The following is an 18972-nucleotide window of genomic DNA, read 5'->3' on the forward strand; positions in this document are numbered from 1 at the left end:
AGAAATGTACTTTATGTCCAGAATACAAAGCATTATGTTTGGGGGAAATCCAAAACAACACATCACTGAGTACCACTCTTCATACAGTATTTTCAAGCATGGTGGTGGCTGCATCATGTTATGGGTATGCTTGTCATCGGCAAGGAAAACCTGGTTCAGTCTGCTTTCCAACAGACACTGGGGGACAAATTCACCTTTCAGCAGGACAATAACCTAAAACACAAGGTTTGTTCCTACACACATTGAGTCACGTAGCAGTGGCTTGCTAGATAAAGCAGGCACACAGGTATTGAGGCATTCAGTTACTGTTATATTGAACGTCAGAATGGGCAAAACAAGTGACTGCTAGTTGATGAGAGGTGGAAGGAGAATGGCAAGAATCGACAAGAACAGGCAGGCCACAAACAGGCAGATAACGGCGCAGTACAAAAGTGGTGCAGAATCTCGGTACGCTCAACTCCTCGGTCCTTGTCACGGATGGGCTATTGCAGCAGATGACCACACTGGGCTCCACTTCTATCAGCTAAAAACAAGAAGAGGCTCCAGTAGAAAAACATCACCTGGTCCGACGAATGCTGGTTCCTATTGCGTCATGCCGATGACAGAGTCAGGATTTGGCGTAAACAGCATGAGTCAGAGGTTAGTGGCACCTTAATTGGGGAGAATGGGCTTGTGGTAATGACTGGAGCGGAATCAGTGGAATGGAATCAAATAGATCAAACACACGGTTTCTGGGTGTTTATTGTCATTCCATATGTTCCGTACCGGCCATTACTATGAGCAGTTCCCCTCAGCATCCTCCACTGGCATGAGTCCATGGCCCCATCCTGCCTGGTGTCAACTGGCTACTGAGTGTACACATTGATTGCTCTAAATGTTGAAAATGCGTGGGCACGGGAGAGAAACAAACTGGTGCAGTTTGAGTTCATATGGCGGAGTGTGATGCAGCGCTGGAGAAAGGGGTGTGAGCTGGTGGGTCAAGGCATGGTAACGTGTTTGTATGTGTTTGTTTTGTCTTTAAAAAATGTAAAAACATACAACAAAAATTATGTTCCTGGGTGGCCTAGTTATAGTTTTGACTTCAATCGGCTTGAAAATCTATGGCAAGACTTGGAAATGGCTGTCTAGCAATGGTTAACAACCAACTTGATTGAGCTTAAATATTTTTTGTATAATAAAGTGCAAATATTGTATAATCCAGGTGTGCAAAGCTCTTAGAGACTTACCCAGAAAGACTCACAGCTGTAATCACTGACAAAGGTGAATCTAACACTCTCAGGAGTGTGAATACTTATGTAAATGAGATATTTCTGTATTTCATTTTTAATAAATGTGCAAACATGCCCTAAAAACACATTTTCACTTTCTCATTATGAGGTATTGTGATGTCATTATGGGGTATTGTGATGTCATTGTGGGATATTGTGATGTCATTGTGGGATATTGTGATGTCATTATGGGATATTGTGTGTAGATGGGTGAGAAAAACATATATTGAATCCATTTTGAATGCAGGCTGTAACACAACATGTGCAACAAGTCCAGAGGTATGAATACTTTCTGAAGGGACTGTACCTGTAGCATTGATTCCAGTCTTATAGATGGAGTAGAACATGGAGGAGTAGGAGAACACTATCACCAGGAAGGCTACCAGGTTCAGACCTATGGAGACACACACACACACACACACACACACACACACACACACACACACACACACACACACACACACACACACACACACACACACACACACACACACACACACACACACACACACACACAGTGCAGAATAAACACATGCATACACAGGGGGAGACACAGTGCAGAATTAACACACACACACACACACTCGTTATAGGAGAACACTATCACCAGGAAGGCTAACAGGTTCAGACCTATAGAGAGAGATTTTAGATATTTAGAAACCCTTTAATTGCACAATTTAGAGAGAGCGAGAGAGAGAGCGAGAGAGAGAGCGAGCGAGCGAGAGAGCGAGAGAGCGAGCGAGAGAGCGAGAGCGAGAGAGAGAGAGAGAGAGAGAGAGAGAGAGAGAGAGAGAGAGAGAGAGAGATACATGCAGGCTGGCTGGCAGGCACACACACACACACACACACACACACACACACACACCGTACCGAGGAATATTCCGATAGAGTATCCTTTTGCAGTGGGTTTCTCCTGTCTGTCAGAGTGTAGGGGGAAGCAGACCCCGTTGCGACCATAGTAGTTTCCAAACAGATCGTCGTTCAGCAAGGGAACCACAGCGATGATGAACCCCAGCACCCAGATAGACACTAGCACCACCTAGTGGGGAGATATGGTACAACATACTGTCTATTGGCCCTATAGCACCTTATTCACATCTTACCCTGGAGGTCCAGACTACTGGTGGTTTTCTGTTCTACCTGATAAAGTGTCCCAGGTCTAAATCAGTGGGAAAGAATGAAAAGAAGCCTTTGAGGTCCAGCGTTGGAATTGAAGGGACAAAAATGTGACTGACTGGCTCAAACCGGGGGAGGCAGGTAGCCTAGTGGTTAGAGAGTTGGGCCAGTAACTGAAAGGTTGCTGGATTGAATCCCCGAGCTGACAAGGTAAAAATCTGTTGTTCTGAACAAGGCAGTTAACCCACTGTTCCCAGTGGGTTGTCTTTGTAAATAAGACATTCTTCTTAACTGACTTGCCTAGTTAAATTGAAAATTTGTTTTTTACTTTAGATAAAAGTAGAGACTCAGAGCTAGAAAATGCTATATCACACACTACAGTTGAGGAACAATAGGAAAGAAATTCTGCTTTGAAAATTTGATAACTTTGTAACCCCACTTTGAGAAAATGGCCCTTGAATGTGATACTGGAGAGCTCTTCTTTGCCTACACCCATTTAACACCATTCACACCCTCTTAAGCCTTAGCCCCACCCTTCTCTTTAAGGATTCACATGTGAGGCCATGTGCTAAACAGAGGGAGTACAGTGGTTGTTTAGTACACCAAAGATTTCATGACTAAAGGCGGGTTTATACTACGTCTATGGACATGTCTGTAAACAGTTGTCTCAGTGACATCATAAACATTCTATTGTCGTCCGACATCAAACTTGTCATTGTCGTTATGAAAAAGCATAAACACAAAAATGACAGGCTGCATGACATCAGCAGCCTGTTGGTCCAAAATATCATAACTGGTGTATTTTAACACCAATAAGTCCATCTATTTCAAAATGAATTCAGTAAATGTCAATTTTAACACCAATAAGTCCATCTATTTCAAAATTATTTTAGTATATGTCAATCTAGTAAAACAGGCAACTAATAGCAACTTTCTAAACAATGGTTTGGTTTGTTTCTAGCTTGTTAGCTAGTTAGTTAGCTAACGTTAAGTTAGCTGGCTAGGCAATTCAAATAATGACTGTATCATATAGCTGACAGCATCTTAACTTTAGCAAAGTTGATTCATTATTACAGGAAAATAAACTAACAACAAGATCATTATTTACAAGTTAATGGCGACCTAATTACAGAAAATAGGATGTGAGTGTGACAAAATAAAAGCAGGGCATTCCACTGGAGAATTTTAAAACTTAGACACTGTCTCATATCCTAATTTCACTTTGGTGCAGGTCATGTTGTTCTTCACATTACCGTCTCTGGTAAACACACACTATATCAAATGAAATGAAAGTTTATTTGTCACATGCACAGGATACAGAAAGTGTAAAGGGTACAGTGAAATGGTTACTTGCATGATGGAGTCTTTTGTTTAGATATGTAACTAGCTAGTTAAACAATGAACCATAATCCCAACTCATGTTATTACCCTGCAGGTAGATAAAGCTAACCAACTAGGTTCACTGTTAGCTAGCTAGCTAACATAAGTCCATAAACTAGCAATGCAAATGGCTCTGAGATACAAATAATATTACTACACAGATCATACACATAACGTTAGTAAGCGAGCCAGCTAGCTAGCTAACAGTATGCATTAACTTGCAATGAAAATTACTTTCTGTCAAAATTAGAAACTTATAATATCTGAAAATGTAGCTAGCTAGACTCTCTTACCCTTATACATGTATGAACGCTTCTCCCTCTGTCACGGATGCCATGGTTGCCCTTAGTTTGAAGATGTAATCCAGAGACAGGTGTTTTATACAACAGTGTTCTGTGTGTTCTCTTTTCAACTCCCTCCGCATATTTGCAATCAAATGGCAGAATTTCTCTCATTAGCCATCATACTCTGCTTCCACCGGGCATTCCACTGATTTCAAAACTCCATTAAGTAGAAAGCATTAGCAACACTTTTGCATTTATTCGTGATATCTTAAAAAAAAAACTGTGTTAGAAAGGATTACCTACACATACTGAGCCCTACATGGTAGACCAATCCGAACTCATCTCTCGGCATGTCCAGCCCATCCATTATCTCAGCCAATCATGGCTAGCGGGAAGGTGTCTGTCTTCTTCCATGGCTAAACCAACTAGGCTAGTAATTTAACAATTTTATTTGCATTTCCAGATTGCATACATGTTTCTTATTAAGGTGCATGAAAGTTCACATGTTCCAGAAAGCATTTCTGCCAACAACAAAAAACGAATTTTGATAAAAAATGAATGTTTACGTTGAAATACATCTCTTGTGAAGTAGTGACACTACATATGCCTGGTTTCCTGAAACGAGTCACAGATAGATCAACATAATTGCCACAGATGGTGCAGCAGTGCTTGTGTATAAAGTCAGACTCAGTCTGTAGTTTACCTGGTAATCAGATATATAACCTGATATAACAGATGAAGTAGTTTGTCCTGTTAAAGGAGGGCACAAGTAGTGTCATAAGAAGGCATAGTGTGACTCACCACAGTCTGTAGTTTACCAGGTCTCAGGTGGCTGAAGGGAAACACTATGACCAGGAACTTCTCCAGGGTCAGGTAGGTCAGCAGCAGAACTGATACCTGGAAGACAGCATTACAGTTACAAACATACACTTTGTCTCTGTCTCCGTCTCTCGATAGTCAGGTAGGTCAACAGCAGAACTGATACCTGGAAGACAGCATTACAGTTACAAACATACACTTTGTCTCTGTCTCCGTCTCTCGATAGTCAGGTAGGTCAACAGCAGAACTGATACCTGGAAGACAGCATTACAGTTACAAACATACACTTTGTCTCTGTCTCCGTCTCTCGATAGTCAGGTAGGTCAGCAGCAGAACTGATACCTGGAAGACAGCATTACAGTTACAAACATACACTTTGTCTCTGTCTCCGTCTCTCGATAGTCAGGTAGGTCAACAGCAGAACCGATACCTGGAAGACAGCATTACAGTTACAAACATACACTTTGTCTCTGTCTCCGTCTCTCGATAGTCAGGTAGGTCAACAGCAGAACTGATACCTGGAAGACAGCATTACAGTTACAAACATACACTTTGTCTCTGTCTCCGTCTCTCGATAGTCAGGTAGGTCAACAGCAGAACTGATACCTGGAAGACAGCATTACAGTTACAAACATACACTTTGTCTCTGTCTCCGTCTCTCGATAGTCAGGTAGGTCAGCAGCAGAACCGATACCTGGAAGACAGCATTACAGTTACAAACATACACTTTGTCTCTGTCTCCGTCTCTCGATAGTCAGGTAGGTCAACAGCAGAACCGATACCTGGAAGACAGCATTACAGTTACAAACATACACTTTGTCTCTGTCTCCGTCTCTCGATAGTCAGGTAGGTCAGCAGCAGAACTGATACCTGGAAGACAGCATTACAGTTACAAACATACACTTTGTCTCTGTCTCCGTCTCTCGATAGTCAGGTAGGTCAGCAGCAGAACTGATACCTAGAAGACAGCATTACAGTTACAAACACACCCTCTCTCTCAGTGTCTCTCTCTTCCTAGTCAGATAGATCAGAAACAGAACTGATACCTGCAGATACAGCATTACAAGAGGTCAAGACAACTGATTCCTGTAGTAGAACCGTGGACTCTGTAGTAGAACCGTGGACTCTGTAGTAGAACCGTGGACTCTGTAGTAGAACCGTGGACTCTGTAGTAGAACAGTGGACTGTCAGTCTGTTTCTACTTTCTTGCCGACTATGGAATTGCCCTGCCAAACAGACCGGGACCTAATGAGTGACAATGATTTGGCATGATGGCACAAACAGACTGGGACGACTAGAACATCGTGATCCTCCAGACTTCTTCAGGGGAAACAGCTTGGGCTGTGTCCCAACTGGCACACCACATTGCGCCCTAAAGTAGTGCACTACATTGAGGGTAGGTTACCATTTGGAACACTTCCTCAGACATTTATTGGGAGAGGAAATATATTCAGGACATTGTGAGTTAGCCTGCAGACAGGACATGACGTTCTGGAAGAATCAGAATGAGAGCAGAGAAATATATTAAAAATTCACTCCGGGAATCTTAATTTATGTCTGAAAACTGACACCAATAACTATACTCATTATTCTCATTGTACCTCTGAGGATTTTCTCTCCATCCACAGGTGTGTCTGTGTACGCGCGTGTTAATTCACCTCTGAGGAGAGCATAGCCAGGAATCCGATGGTTCGACATTCCACACTCTCCATCCACAGGAGAGCGTTACGATTGTACTCCCCTCGGAACTTCACGTCAAACACACCGACAAAGAACAGGTACACTCCCATCAGACAGTCTGCGCCTGGGGAGAGCGAGAGAGAGAGAGAGAACTGTAATATATTCTCCCTGACTGTATATATTTGCGATGGGTTCAAAGAGTTCAAGATTGTATCTGGGTAGTTTGTCTTGTGTTGCGAGAGAGACGGTGAGAAAGAGAGCTAGAAATGAGAAAGGAAATAATCTTAACAGAGAAAAATGTCCTCCTTTTAGCTACCTATATCCCCCCACTAAAATCCCCATACTTTAATGAAGAAAGATTCTCCATCCTAAAGGGTGAGGTCAATCATGTCTATGCCCAGGGACATGTACTAGTATATGGTGTTGTATTCTGGGTTAAACTTGACAGAATAAACTTGGTTAAGCTTTTTTTACTCTGAGAATTAGAACCTAACAATGGTGACCTAAATGCCAGAACTGGACAATAACCTGACATTCTCAGCACACAGAGGGACAAGCACCTACCTGGAGGTGACAGAATTCCCTCCCAAATATACCCCCCTGGACACAATTAAGACAAAACAAACAAGAAAATGGGTCACAACTCTTGTCACATGCAGGGTCAGAACATAGTCAATGCTGGGCTTTGAAGGGGACCCCTACGGTAGGTACACCTACAGCTTGTCCCTTGGCAGTAGTACTGTAGATTGCTTAATCACTAACCTCCACCCGGAGTCTCTCAGGGCATTCACAGTCTGCCCACTGACACCCCTTTCAGATCACAGCAAAGTCACAGTCTACTTGAACAAAGCAGTACTCAAATCATGAGGCATCAAAGCCAAAGGAACTGAATAATATTAAGAAACTATCGGGCAACAATAAATCCAATCCTTTTAGACAATTTCCTGGACATAATGGTTTCACTGCAATAATGAAGGTGTAAACTTGCATGTAGAAAGCCTAAACTGTATATTTGACCTCTCAGCTTTCTTAACAAATCAAAACATTTCAAGCAGAAAACCTAAAAAATGTATTACAACAATGGCAAACGGTTTGAGGAAGAACGCAAAAGCCTAAGAAAGAAATTGAGCAACCTATCCAACCAAAAACACCCAGAAAACCTGAGTCTACACCTTCACTATGGCGAATCACTAAAACAATACAGAAATACTCTACGGAAAAAGAAGGAACAGCATGTCAGAGATCAGCTCAATGTAATTGAAGAATTGATAGAATCTAACGACTTCTGGGAACATTGGAACACACTAAACAAACAACCATACGAAGAGTTATCTATCCAAAACGGAGATGCGTGATTAAACCACTTCTCCAATCTTTTTGGATCTATAACAAAGAACAAAGAACAAACAGCAAAAACATTTACATGATCAAATACAAACTCTTAGAATCAGCTATTAACTTCTTGCGACTATAGGGGGTGCTGTTTTCTCATTAGCATAATTTGCATTACAGATTAAACGGCTTCCTACTCAATTCTTGCTCGTACAATATGCATATTATTACTATTATTGGATAGAAAACACTCTCTAATTTCTATAGTCGTTTGAATTATGTCTCTGAGTGAAACAGAACTCATTCTACAGCACTTTTCCTCCCAGTGTGTGAGATTTAGACATCTTGGCCTCTGGTTCCAGATCAGTTTTTAAAGTCTCTGTTAATCCTATGAGATACAAACACTGCCCACGCCTTCCTCTAGATGTCAGTAAGTGGTGACAATTTGAATGGAGTCGATTGCGCAATCATTGGCTCTATAAATGACAAAATACCGGAAGTAAGCCTTCCTTTGGACACTGCGCTCAACGCGAGAAGGATATCTGACTGGCCTTTTTCCAAGCATTGGTTTAGCCAGTAATATAGCGTCGGTCATCTTTTTACTTGTTATAGGTGTTAGAAACATCATAATGTAGTTAACTTAATCCGTTTTATAGCAATTTATATCCATTTAGTGCGATTTTGAGGCATTGCTTTGTAATAGACTTTGAAGCTCCGGGCACGTTTCGGGGTCCCGGTCGTACGTTAGTGGGCATTTCGACGGACAAGTGGACATCTTTCGACCAAAAGAAGATTAGACCCAAGAAAGGATTCATTGTCCAAGATTCTGATGGGAGAACAGCTCATAGTAAGAACAATTTATGATGATAAATTGTGTTTCTGTCGATAAATGTTAAACGTTTATGCCGCCATCTTGTTTGCTATAGCTTCACTTGGCGCAACCTGTATTGAAAAGTAAAGATAATTTAAAAAATGTAATTCCGCGATTGTATTAAGAATTAAATTGTCTATCAATCGCTGTCCACCCTGTATTTTTTAGTCAAGTTTATGAGTATTTATGTATAAGACTAGATCACTGTCTAATATGGTGCACGACATTTTCTGACCAGCTGAGCTACTTTTGTCATTGTCTAACCATGATTTTGGTGGCTAAATATGCACATTTTCGAACAAACTGTATATGTATGTTGTAATTTGATGTTACAGGAGTGTCATCTGAAGAATGCTGAGAAGGTTAGTGAAAAAATTAATATATTTTGGCGATGATACGATATCGCTCTCTTTGGCTAGAATCAGTGCTCGGGTAACGTTTGCGTATGTGGTATGCTAATATAACGATTTATTGTGTTTTCGCCGTAAAACACTTAGAAAATCTGAAATGTTGTCTGAATTCACAAGATCTGTGTCTGTCCATTGCTATGTGCTGTGTATTTTTAAGAAATGTTTTATGATGAGTAAATTGGTAATACACGTTGCTGTCTGTAGTAATTCTAGGAGCTTTGGTGAGATTTGTGATGCTGGCTGCAATGGCAAACTATGATTTATACCTGAAATATGCACATTTTTCTAACAAAACCTATCCTATACCATAAATATGTTATCAGACTGTCATCTGATGAGGTTTTTTCTTGGTTAGTGGCTATCAATATCTTAGTTTAGCCGAATTGGTGATAGCTACTGGTGTTGAGAGAAAATGGTGGACAAAGAAAAATGGTGATTTTTGCTAATGTGTTTAGCTAATAGATTTACATATTGTGTCTTCCCTGTAAAACATTTTAAAAATCTGAAATGGTGGCTTTATTCACAAGATCTGTATCTTTCATTAGGTGTCTTGGACTTGTGATTTAATGATATTTAGATGCTACTATTTAATTGTGACGCTATGCTAGCGATGCTAATCAGTGTGGGGGGGGGGGGGGGGGGGGGGGTTGCTCCCGGATCCGGGGTAGAGGCTCGTTAGAGGTTAAAGACTACCAGAACCCACTGGATTCTCCAATTACATTGAACTACAAGACAAAATACAAACCCTCCAACCCAAAAAGGCCTGTGGTGTTGATGGTGTCCTAAATGAAATGATAAAATATACAGACCACAAATTTAAATTGGCTATACTTTAACATCATCCTCAGCTCTGGCATCTTCCCCATTATTTGGAACCAAGGACTGATCACCCCAATTCACAAAAGTGGAGAGAAATTCGACCCCAATAATTACTGTGGGAAATGCGTCAACAGCAACCGTGGGAAAATCCTCTGCATTATCATTAACAGCAAACTCCTATGTTTCCTCAGTGAAAACAACGTCCTGAGCAAATTGGGTTTTTACCGAATTACCGTACAAAAGACCACAAATTTACTTTGTGCACCCTAATTGACAAACAAACCAAAACAAAAGTAAAGTCTTCTCCTGCTTTGCAGAACTCAATTTGGCATGAGGGTCTACTATATAAATTGATGGAAAGCGATATTGGGGTAAAACATACAACATTATAAAATCCATGTACACAAACAACAAGTGTGCTGTTAAAACACACAGATTTCTTTCCTCAGGGTCATGGGTTGAGACAGGGATGCAGCTTGAGCCCCACCCTCTTCAACATACTGTGCCTACAGAAAGTCTACAACCCCTTGAACATTTTTCACATTTTGCTGCCTTAAAATGTAATTTTACCTACAGATCTACACAACCTTCTCCACATTTTCAAAGTGAAAGAAAGTTAAGGATTATACATTTTCCAAATTAAGAAGAAGAAGAAAAAAGAAAAAACCCTGAAGATGTCTTGATTACGGATGACATCACACCTCTTTTTCACATGAATACTTGGTGAAAGCACCTTTGGCAGCCATTACAGCTGTCAATCATTTGGAATAATATTCTACCAACTACCAATTTTGGGCAACATATATCCATTGTTTTTGTCAAAATTGCTCAAGCTTGTTAAATTTGTTTGGGAATCATTGATGGACAGCAATATTCAAACTTTGTCTCTGATTTTCAAGCTAATTCAAGTCAGGACTGACACTAGACCCCTCAGGAGCAATCAACAACTCTTGAAAAGCCAGTGTGGTGTATATTTTGCATTAACATTTGTGTAATTGTCCCATTGAAAAATACAACTTTAGCTAAGGGTTAGGTTTTCAGAAGACTGAGGTGGGGTTTTTCGTAACTTTTTACTTGGGCTTTAATCAGTTCATATTTCTTCTGATCCTGACAAACTCCCCAGTCTCTGCCGATGACATGCATATACAACATGATGCTGCCACCACAATACTTAAACATAGAGATGGTTTCACTTTGTGTTGTATTGGATTTGTCCTAACTCTGTAGTTTTTAATTTTTATTATTTTATTCTTTATTCTTCTGCGGGACAATTACACACATTTTTAAGCAAAGACACAACACAATGGCTTACCAGGTGATGATGAGTGTTCCTGAGTGGTCTAGTCTCAGTTGTGACTTAAATCAGCTTTAAAAAAACAGAAACAAGGTTTAAATATTGCTGTCCATCAATCCCAACCAAAGTATTCAGACCACTTGACTTTTTCCACATTTTGTTACTTTACAGCCTTATTCAAAATGTATAAAATCATTTTTTCCTCATTAATCTACACACAATACCCCCAAAATTACAAAGCCAAAACAGATTTTTTGAAATTAGTGGAAATTTATAAATAATAACGCTACAAGCTTGGCACACTTGTATTTGGGGAGTTTCTCCCATTCTCTGCATATCCTCTCAAGATCTGTCAGGTTGGATGGGGAGAGTCGCTGCACAGCTATTTTCAGGTCTCTCCAGGGATGTTCGATCAGGTTCAAGTCCGGGCTCTGGCTGGGCCACTCAAGGACATTCAGAGACTTGTCCCGAAGCTACTCCTCCTTGTCTTGGCTGTGTGCGTATGGTCGTTGTCCTGTTGGATGGTGAACATTTGCCCCATTCTGAGGTCCTGAGCAGTCTGGAGCAAGTTTTCATCAAGGATCTCTGTACTTTGCTCTGCATCTTTGCCTCGATCCTGACAAGTCTCCCAGTCCCCGAGGCTGAAAAACATCCCTATAGCATGATGCTGCCACCACCATGCTTTACTGTAGGGATGGTGCCAGGTTTTCTCCAGACGTGACACTTAGGATTCAGGCCAAAGTGTTCAAGCTTGGTTTCATCAGACCAGAGAATCTTATTTCTCATAGTCAGAGTCCATTAGGTGCCTTTTGGCAAACTCCAAGCGGGCTGTCATGTGCCTTTTACTGAGGAGTGGCTTCAATCTGGCCCCTCTACAATAAAGGCCTGATTGGTGGAGTGCTGATTTGCCAACTACACAGAGGAGCTCTGGAGCTCTGTCAGAGTGACCTCCCTGACCAAGGCCCTTCTCCCCCAACTGCTCAGTTTGGCCGGGTGGCCAGCTCCAGGAAGAGTCCAAACTTCTTCCATTTAAGAATGAGGCCACTGTGTTCTTGGGGACCTGCAATGCTGCAGAAATGTTTTGGTACTCTTCCCCAGATCTGTGCCTCAACACAATCTTGTCTCGGAGCTCTACGGACAATTCCTTCGACCTCATGAATTGGTTTTTGCTCTGACATGCACTTTCAACTGTGGGACCTTACATAGACAGGTGTGTGCTTTTCCAAATCATGTCAAATCACTTGAATTTACGACAAGGTGGACTCCAATCAAGTTGTAGAAACATGTCAAGGATGATCAATGGAAACAGGATGCACCTGAGCTTAATTTCAAGTCTTATAGCAAAGGGTCTGAATACTTTTGTAAATAAGGTATTTCTGTTTTATGTTTTTAATAAAATAGACACACATTTTTGCTTTGTCATTTTGGGGTATTGTGTGTAGATTGACGAGGAAAAAAACAATTGAATCCATTTTAGAATAAGCCTGTAATGTAACAAAATGTGGAAAAAGTGAAGTGGTCTGACTACTTTCCGAATGCACTGTATGTCAATGAATTGGCAAGGGCACTAGAACAGTCTGCAGCACTCCAAGCGGTGAGTGATGATGAGTACTTTGTCAGTATGCTTTTAAGCTTTTGTTTATTTATATATATTTTTTGAAGTCTGAAGTCAAATGTCTGTTTGCTGATGATCTGGTGCTTCTGACGCCAACTACGGAGGGCCTACAGCACCTAGATCGTCTGCACATATTCTGTCAGACCTGGGCATTGACAGTGAATCTCAGTCATACAAAAATAATGGTGTTCCAGCTGCCGGAACCACAACTACAAATTCCATCTAGACACCGTTGCCTTAGAGCACATCAGCACCACGGGTACATTCCACAAAGCTATAAATGATCTGAGAGACAAGGCAAGAAGGGCCTTCTACGCAATCAAAAGGAACATAAAATTCAACATCCCAATTAGGATTTGGCTAAAAATACTTTAATCAGTTATAGAACCCTTTCCCTTTATGGTTGTGAGGTCTGGGGTCCACTCACCAACTAAAATGGGACAAACACCAAATTGAAACTCTGCATGCAGAATTTAGCAAAAACATATTCTGTGTACAACAATATCCCCCAAATAATGCATGCAGAGCAGAACTACCTAAAAGGAAGCGATTCTCATACCTTCCATAACAAAGCCATGGCCTACAGAGAGGTGAAACTGGAGAAGAGTCACCCTCAGCCAGCTGGTCCTGGGGCTCTGTTCACAAACACAAACAGGCCCCACAGAACCCCAGGACAGCAAAACAATTAGAACCAGCCTGTCACGTTCGCCATAAGGAGGAGACCAAGGCACAGCGTGATATGTATACGTTCTCTTTAACAAGACGAATACAGTAATCCCTCGTTTATCGCGGGGGTTACGTTCCGAAAATGACCCGCGATAAGTGAAATCCGCGAAATAGAAAACTTTTTTTTTTTTTTTACAATTAGCAACTATTACATGTATACACATACAGTGACTCACGTGTAGGCCGTTTCACTGCTCTTCAGACTGGGCCGCTGCATCCTGACTGCGCTCTGCAGTGTTCTCTTCTTCTGAAGCCCGCGGTGCAGGTGTGTTTGTTCGGGAGAAGAACATAGTGATAGGCAGCTGTTGTCGCTCTTTTTTCTTCTTTGCAAAAAGATCCTTGTACACCGACATGCCACCATCGATTACGTTGGAGAACTGTAATGAACGGCTCATCAAAGGGTCCCATTCCTCAGCTACTCGCTTAAGTTCAGTGGCCATTCGCACCATGGTTGCTAAGCGACCAAGCGTTAGTCCTTCCTCCTCATCTCTCGTGTCCAATTCGTAGCATGTTTTGATACAAGAAGCGGGAGTGAGTTTTTAGCGAATCAGAATGCAGAGCACAATGCACCAAAAAAAAAAAAAAAATGCATTATGAAAATCCGCGAAATAGCGAATCCGCGATAAGTGAACCGCGAAGTGGCGAGGGATCACTGTATACACGAAGAACACTAGACAAACTAACAAACTAACAAAACGAACGTGAAGCTAAAAAAAACACTGAGTGCTGACATGCAACTACACATAGACAATAACCCACCAACCAAACTGGAAAATGGCAACCTAAATAGGATCCCCAATCAGAGACAACGATAAACAGCTGCCTCTGATTGGGAACCAATTCAGGCCACCATAGACCTACATATGCCTAGATTACACACAGACACCTAGACATACAAAACCCCTAGACAATACAAAACAATCATACCCACCCTCGTCACACCCTGACCTGACCAAAATAATACAGAAAACATAGAATACTAAGGTCAGGGCGTGACACTGCCAAATCATGAGACAAAAAGAGAACTTCTGGACACATTGGATTTTTTAAACAGAGCAAACTGGAATGCTATTTGGCTCTAAACAGACAGTACATATTGGCCGAATTCTTGACCACTGTGACTGACCCAGAATTAAGAAAAGCTTTGACTATGTACAAACTCAGTGACCATAGCCCTTGCTTTTGAGAGAGGTCGCTATAGGCAGACCTGGCTCTCGAGGGAAGTCTGGCTATATGCCCACTTGCCCACAAAATGAGGTGGAAACCGAGCTGCACTTCCTAACTGCCTGCCAAATGTATGACCATATTAGTGAGACATGTTTCTCTCAGATTACACAGACCCACAAATAATTAGAAAATAAATCAAATTTTGACAAACTTCCATACCAATTAGGTGAAATACCACAGTGTGTCATCACAGCTGCATGATGTGTGACCTGTTGCCAGAAGAAAAGGGCAACCAGTGAAGAACAAACATCATTGTAAATAAAACCTATATTTATGTTTATTTATTTTCCCTTTCATTCTTCAACTATTTGCTTATTGTTACAACACTGTACATAGACAATTATATAACATTTGAAATGTCTCTATTCTTTAGAAACTTTTGTGTGTAATGTTTACTGTTCATTTCTGATTGGTTATTTTACTTTTGTTAATTGTCTATTTCAGTTGCATTGGCAATGTAAACATACACAATTTATTAGGTACACCACACCCTTCACAAAAATGGTTGGCTCCTATAGACAATGAGTCATGTGGCCGTGGTTTGCTATATAAAGCAGAGAGACGGGCATCAGGGCATTCAGTTACTGTTCAATTGAATGTTAGAATGGGCAAAACGAGTGACCTAAGCAACTTTGACCATGGTATGATGGTCGGTGCCAGGCTCGCCAGTTCCAGTATCTCCAGAAACGGCTGGTCTCCTGGGCTTTTCACGCACTATAATATTTAGGGTTTACCGAGAATGGTGCAACAGACAAAAAGCATCCAGTCAGCGGCAGTCCTGTGGGCGAAAACAGCTTGTTGATGAGAGATGTCGAAGGAGAATGGTAGGAATCGTGCGAGATAACAGGCGGGCCACAAACAGACAAATAAGGGCGCAGTACAACCGTGGTGTGCAGAACGGTCGGTCTTAGTCACGGATGGACTATTGCAGCAGACGACCACACCGGGTTCCACTCCTATCACCTAAAAACAAGAAGAAGCGCCTCCAGTGGGCACGCGATTCCCAACACTGGACAATATATGAGTAGAAAAACAATGCCTAGTCTGATGAATCCCATTTCCTGTTGTGTCATGCTAATGGCAGAGTCAGGATGTGGAGTAAGCAGCATGAGTCCATGGCCCTATCCTGCCTGGTGTCAAAAGTACAGGCTGGTGGTGTTGGTGGAATGTAGTGGGGAATGTTTTCCTGGAACACGTTAGGTCCCTTGATACCAATTGAGCAACATTTCCATTCCAGAAGAACCGGTACTAGACGGTATATCTGAGTATATGTTTCCCATGCCAATAAAGCACTTTGGATATCATTGAATTAAGAGAGGGTGACAGAGAGAAAGAAAAACAGAGGTTGGATTAGCAGCCAGGTTGCTCTAAATCAACTTTGAAATTCGAAGTTCAAATTCCCCATTGAGACCGTGTCTGTGCCTCGACCTAGGTTGGGCAAAACTTAACATGGCGGTGTTCGCCTTAGCAATCTCACTAAGATAAAGACCTCGTCCATTCCTGCCATTATTGAAAGAGATCGTGATACCTCACATCTCAAAATAGGGCTACTTAATGTTAGATCCCTCACTTCAAAGGCAGTTATAGTCAATGAACTAATCACTGATCATAATCTTGATGTGATTGGCCTGACCGAAACATGGCTTAAGCCTGATGAATTTACTGTGTTAAATGAGGCCTCACCTCCTGGTTACACTAGTGACCATATCCCCCGTGCATTCCACAAAGGCGGAGGTGTTGCTAACATTTACGATAGCAAATTTCAATTTACAACAACAACAAAAAATGCAGTTTTCGTCTTTTGAGCTTCTAGTCATGAAATCTATGCAGCCTACTCAATCACTTTTTATAGCTATTGTTTACAGGCCTCCTGGGCCATATACAGCATTCCTCACTAAGTTCCTTGAATTCCTATCGGACCTTGTAGTCATAGCAGATAATACTCAAATTTTTGGTGATTTTAATATTCACATGGAAAAGTCCACAGACCCACTCCAAAAGGCTTTCGGAGCCATCATCGACTCAGTGGGTTTTGTCCAACATGTCTCTGGACCTACTCACTGCCACAGTCATACTCTGGACCTAGTTTTGTCCCATGGAACAAATGTTGTAGATCTTAATGTTTTTCCACGTTTGAAATCGCAACAAATAATCTGCTCAGACCCCAACCAAGGAGCATCAAAAGTCGTGCTATAAATTCTCAGACAACACAAAGATTCCCTGATGCCCTTCCAGACTCCTGCCTATCCAAGGACATCAGAGGACAAAAATCAGTTAACCACCTAACTGAGGAACTCAATTTAACCTTGAGCAATACCCTAGATGCAGTTGCACGCATAAAAACTAAAAACATTTGTCATACGAAACTAGCTCCCTGGTATACAGAAAATACCCGAGCTCTGAAGCAAGCTTCCAGAAAATTGGAACGGAAATGGCGCCACACAAAACTGGAAGTCTTCCGACTAGCTTGGAAAGACAGTACCGTGCAGTATCGAAGAGCCCTCACTGCTGCTCGATCATCCTATTTTTCCAACTTAATAGAGGAAAATAAGAACAATTCAAATGTATTTTTGATACTGTCGCAAAGCTAACTATAAAGCAGCATTCCCCAAGGGAGGATGGCTTTCACTTCAGCAGTGATACATTCATGAACTTCTTTGAGGAAAAGATCATGATCATTAGAAAGCAAATGACGGAGTCCTCTTTAAATCTGCGTATTCCTCCAAAGCTCAGTTGTTGTCACGATCGTCATAATGAGTGGGTGAGAGAGAGGACCAAGGCGCAGCGGGAAATGAAGACATCTTCTTTTATTGGAGATGAAGACAAAACGAACACTATACATAAACAGAAACAAAACAACAAACGACCGTGAAGCTACAAACGTTAGTGCACAGACAAGCAACAAACGTTCAACATAGACATAGACAATTACCCACAAATGCATGATGCCCATGGCTGCCTTAAATATGGCTCCCAATCAGAGACAAATGAAAGACATCTCGCTCTGATTGAGAACCACTCAGGCAACCATAGACATACCTAGACGCATTCACTCAACCATAGACATACCTAGAAACATTCACTCAACACAAACTCCTACACTACACCCAACACCCCCTTTACCATATAACCACCCAAAACACAAACATTCCCCATGTCACACCCTGACCTAACTAAAATAATAAAGAAAACAAAGAATACTAAGGCCAGGGCGTGACATAACCCCCCCCCTTAAGGTGCAAACTCCGGGCGCACCAGCATAAAGTCTAGGGGAGGGTCTGGGTGGGCGTCTGTCCACGGTGGCGGCTCTGGCACTGGTCGGGGTCCCCACCCCACCATAGTCACTACCCGCTTTCGTAGCCTCCTCCAAATGGCCACCCTCCACATTAACCCCACTGGATTAAGGGGCAGCACCGGACTAAGGGGCAGCACCGGACTAAGGGGCAGCACCAGGATAAGGGGCAGCACCAGGATAAGGGGCAGCACCAGGATAAGGGGCAGCACCAGGATAAGGGGCAGCTCCGGACTGAGGGACGGATCCTGGCTGGACTGAGGGACGGATCCTGGCTGGATGACGGCTCTGGCGGATCCTGGCTGGACGGCTCATGGCTGGCTGACGGATGTGGCTGCTCATGGCTGGCTGACGGATCTAGCTGCTCATGGCTGGCTGACGGATCTGGCTGCTCATGGCTGGCTGACGGATCTGGCTGCTCATGGCTGGCTGACGGATCTGGCTGCTCATGGCTGGCTGACGGATCTGGAGGCTCATGGCTGGCTGACGGCTCTGGCAGATCCTGTCTGGTTGGCGGCTCTGGCAGATCCTGTCTGGTTGGCGGCTCTGGCAGATCCTGTCTGGTTGGCGGCTCTGGCAGATCCTGTCTGGTTGGCGGCTCTGGCAGAAAATATTAAAAACTATCGGCCTATATCGAATCTTCCATTCCTCTCAAAAATTGTAGAAAAAGCTGTTGCGCAGCAACTCACTGCCTTCCTGAAGACAAACAATGTATACGAAATGCTTCAGTCTGGTTTTAGACCCCATCATAGCACTGAGACTGCACTTGTGAAGGTGGTAAATGACCTTTTAATGGCGTCAGACCGAGGCTCTGCATCTGTCCTCGTGCTCCTAGACCT

General features: G+C 42.3%; 1 protein-coding gene across 4 annotated transcripts in view; it reads right to left on the minus strand.

Moving 5' to 3' along the window:
* Positions 1-18972, minus strand: part of LOC129864192 (relaxin receptor 2-like) — a 191378-nt gene that overhangs the window by 24336 nt on the left and 148070 nt on the right. For all 4 annotated transcript variants that reach the window (XM_055936887.1, XM_055936886.1, XM_055936885.1 and 1 more), the window contains 4 exons: positions 6526-6671; positions 4850-4945; positions 2139-2307; positions 1576-1662 (listed from right to left, as the gene is read on the minus strand). In XM_055936887.1, coding sequence (XP_055792862.1) covers positions 1576-1662; positions 2139-2307; positions 4850-4945; positions 6526-6671 — 498 coding nt within the window. The remainder of the gene's footprint in view (positions 1-1575; positions 1663-2138; positions 2308-4849; positions 4946-6525; positions 6672-18972) is intronic.

Source organism: Salvelinus fontinalis, chromosome 10, assembly GCF_029448725.1.
Source record: "Salvelinus fontinalis isolate EN_2023a chromosome 10, ASM2944872v1, whole genome shotgun sequence".
Taxonomy (NCBI): domain Eukaryota; kingdom Metazoa; phylum Chordata; class Actinopteri; order Salmoniformes; family Salmonidae; genus Salvelinus; species Salvelinus fontinalis.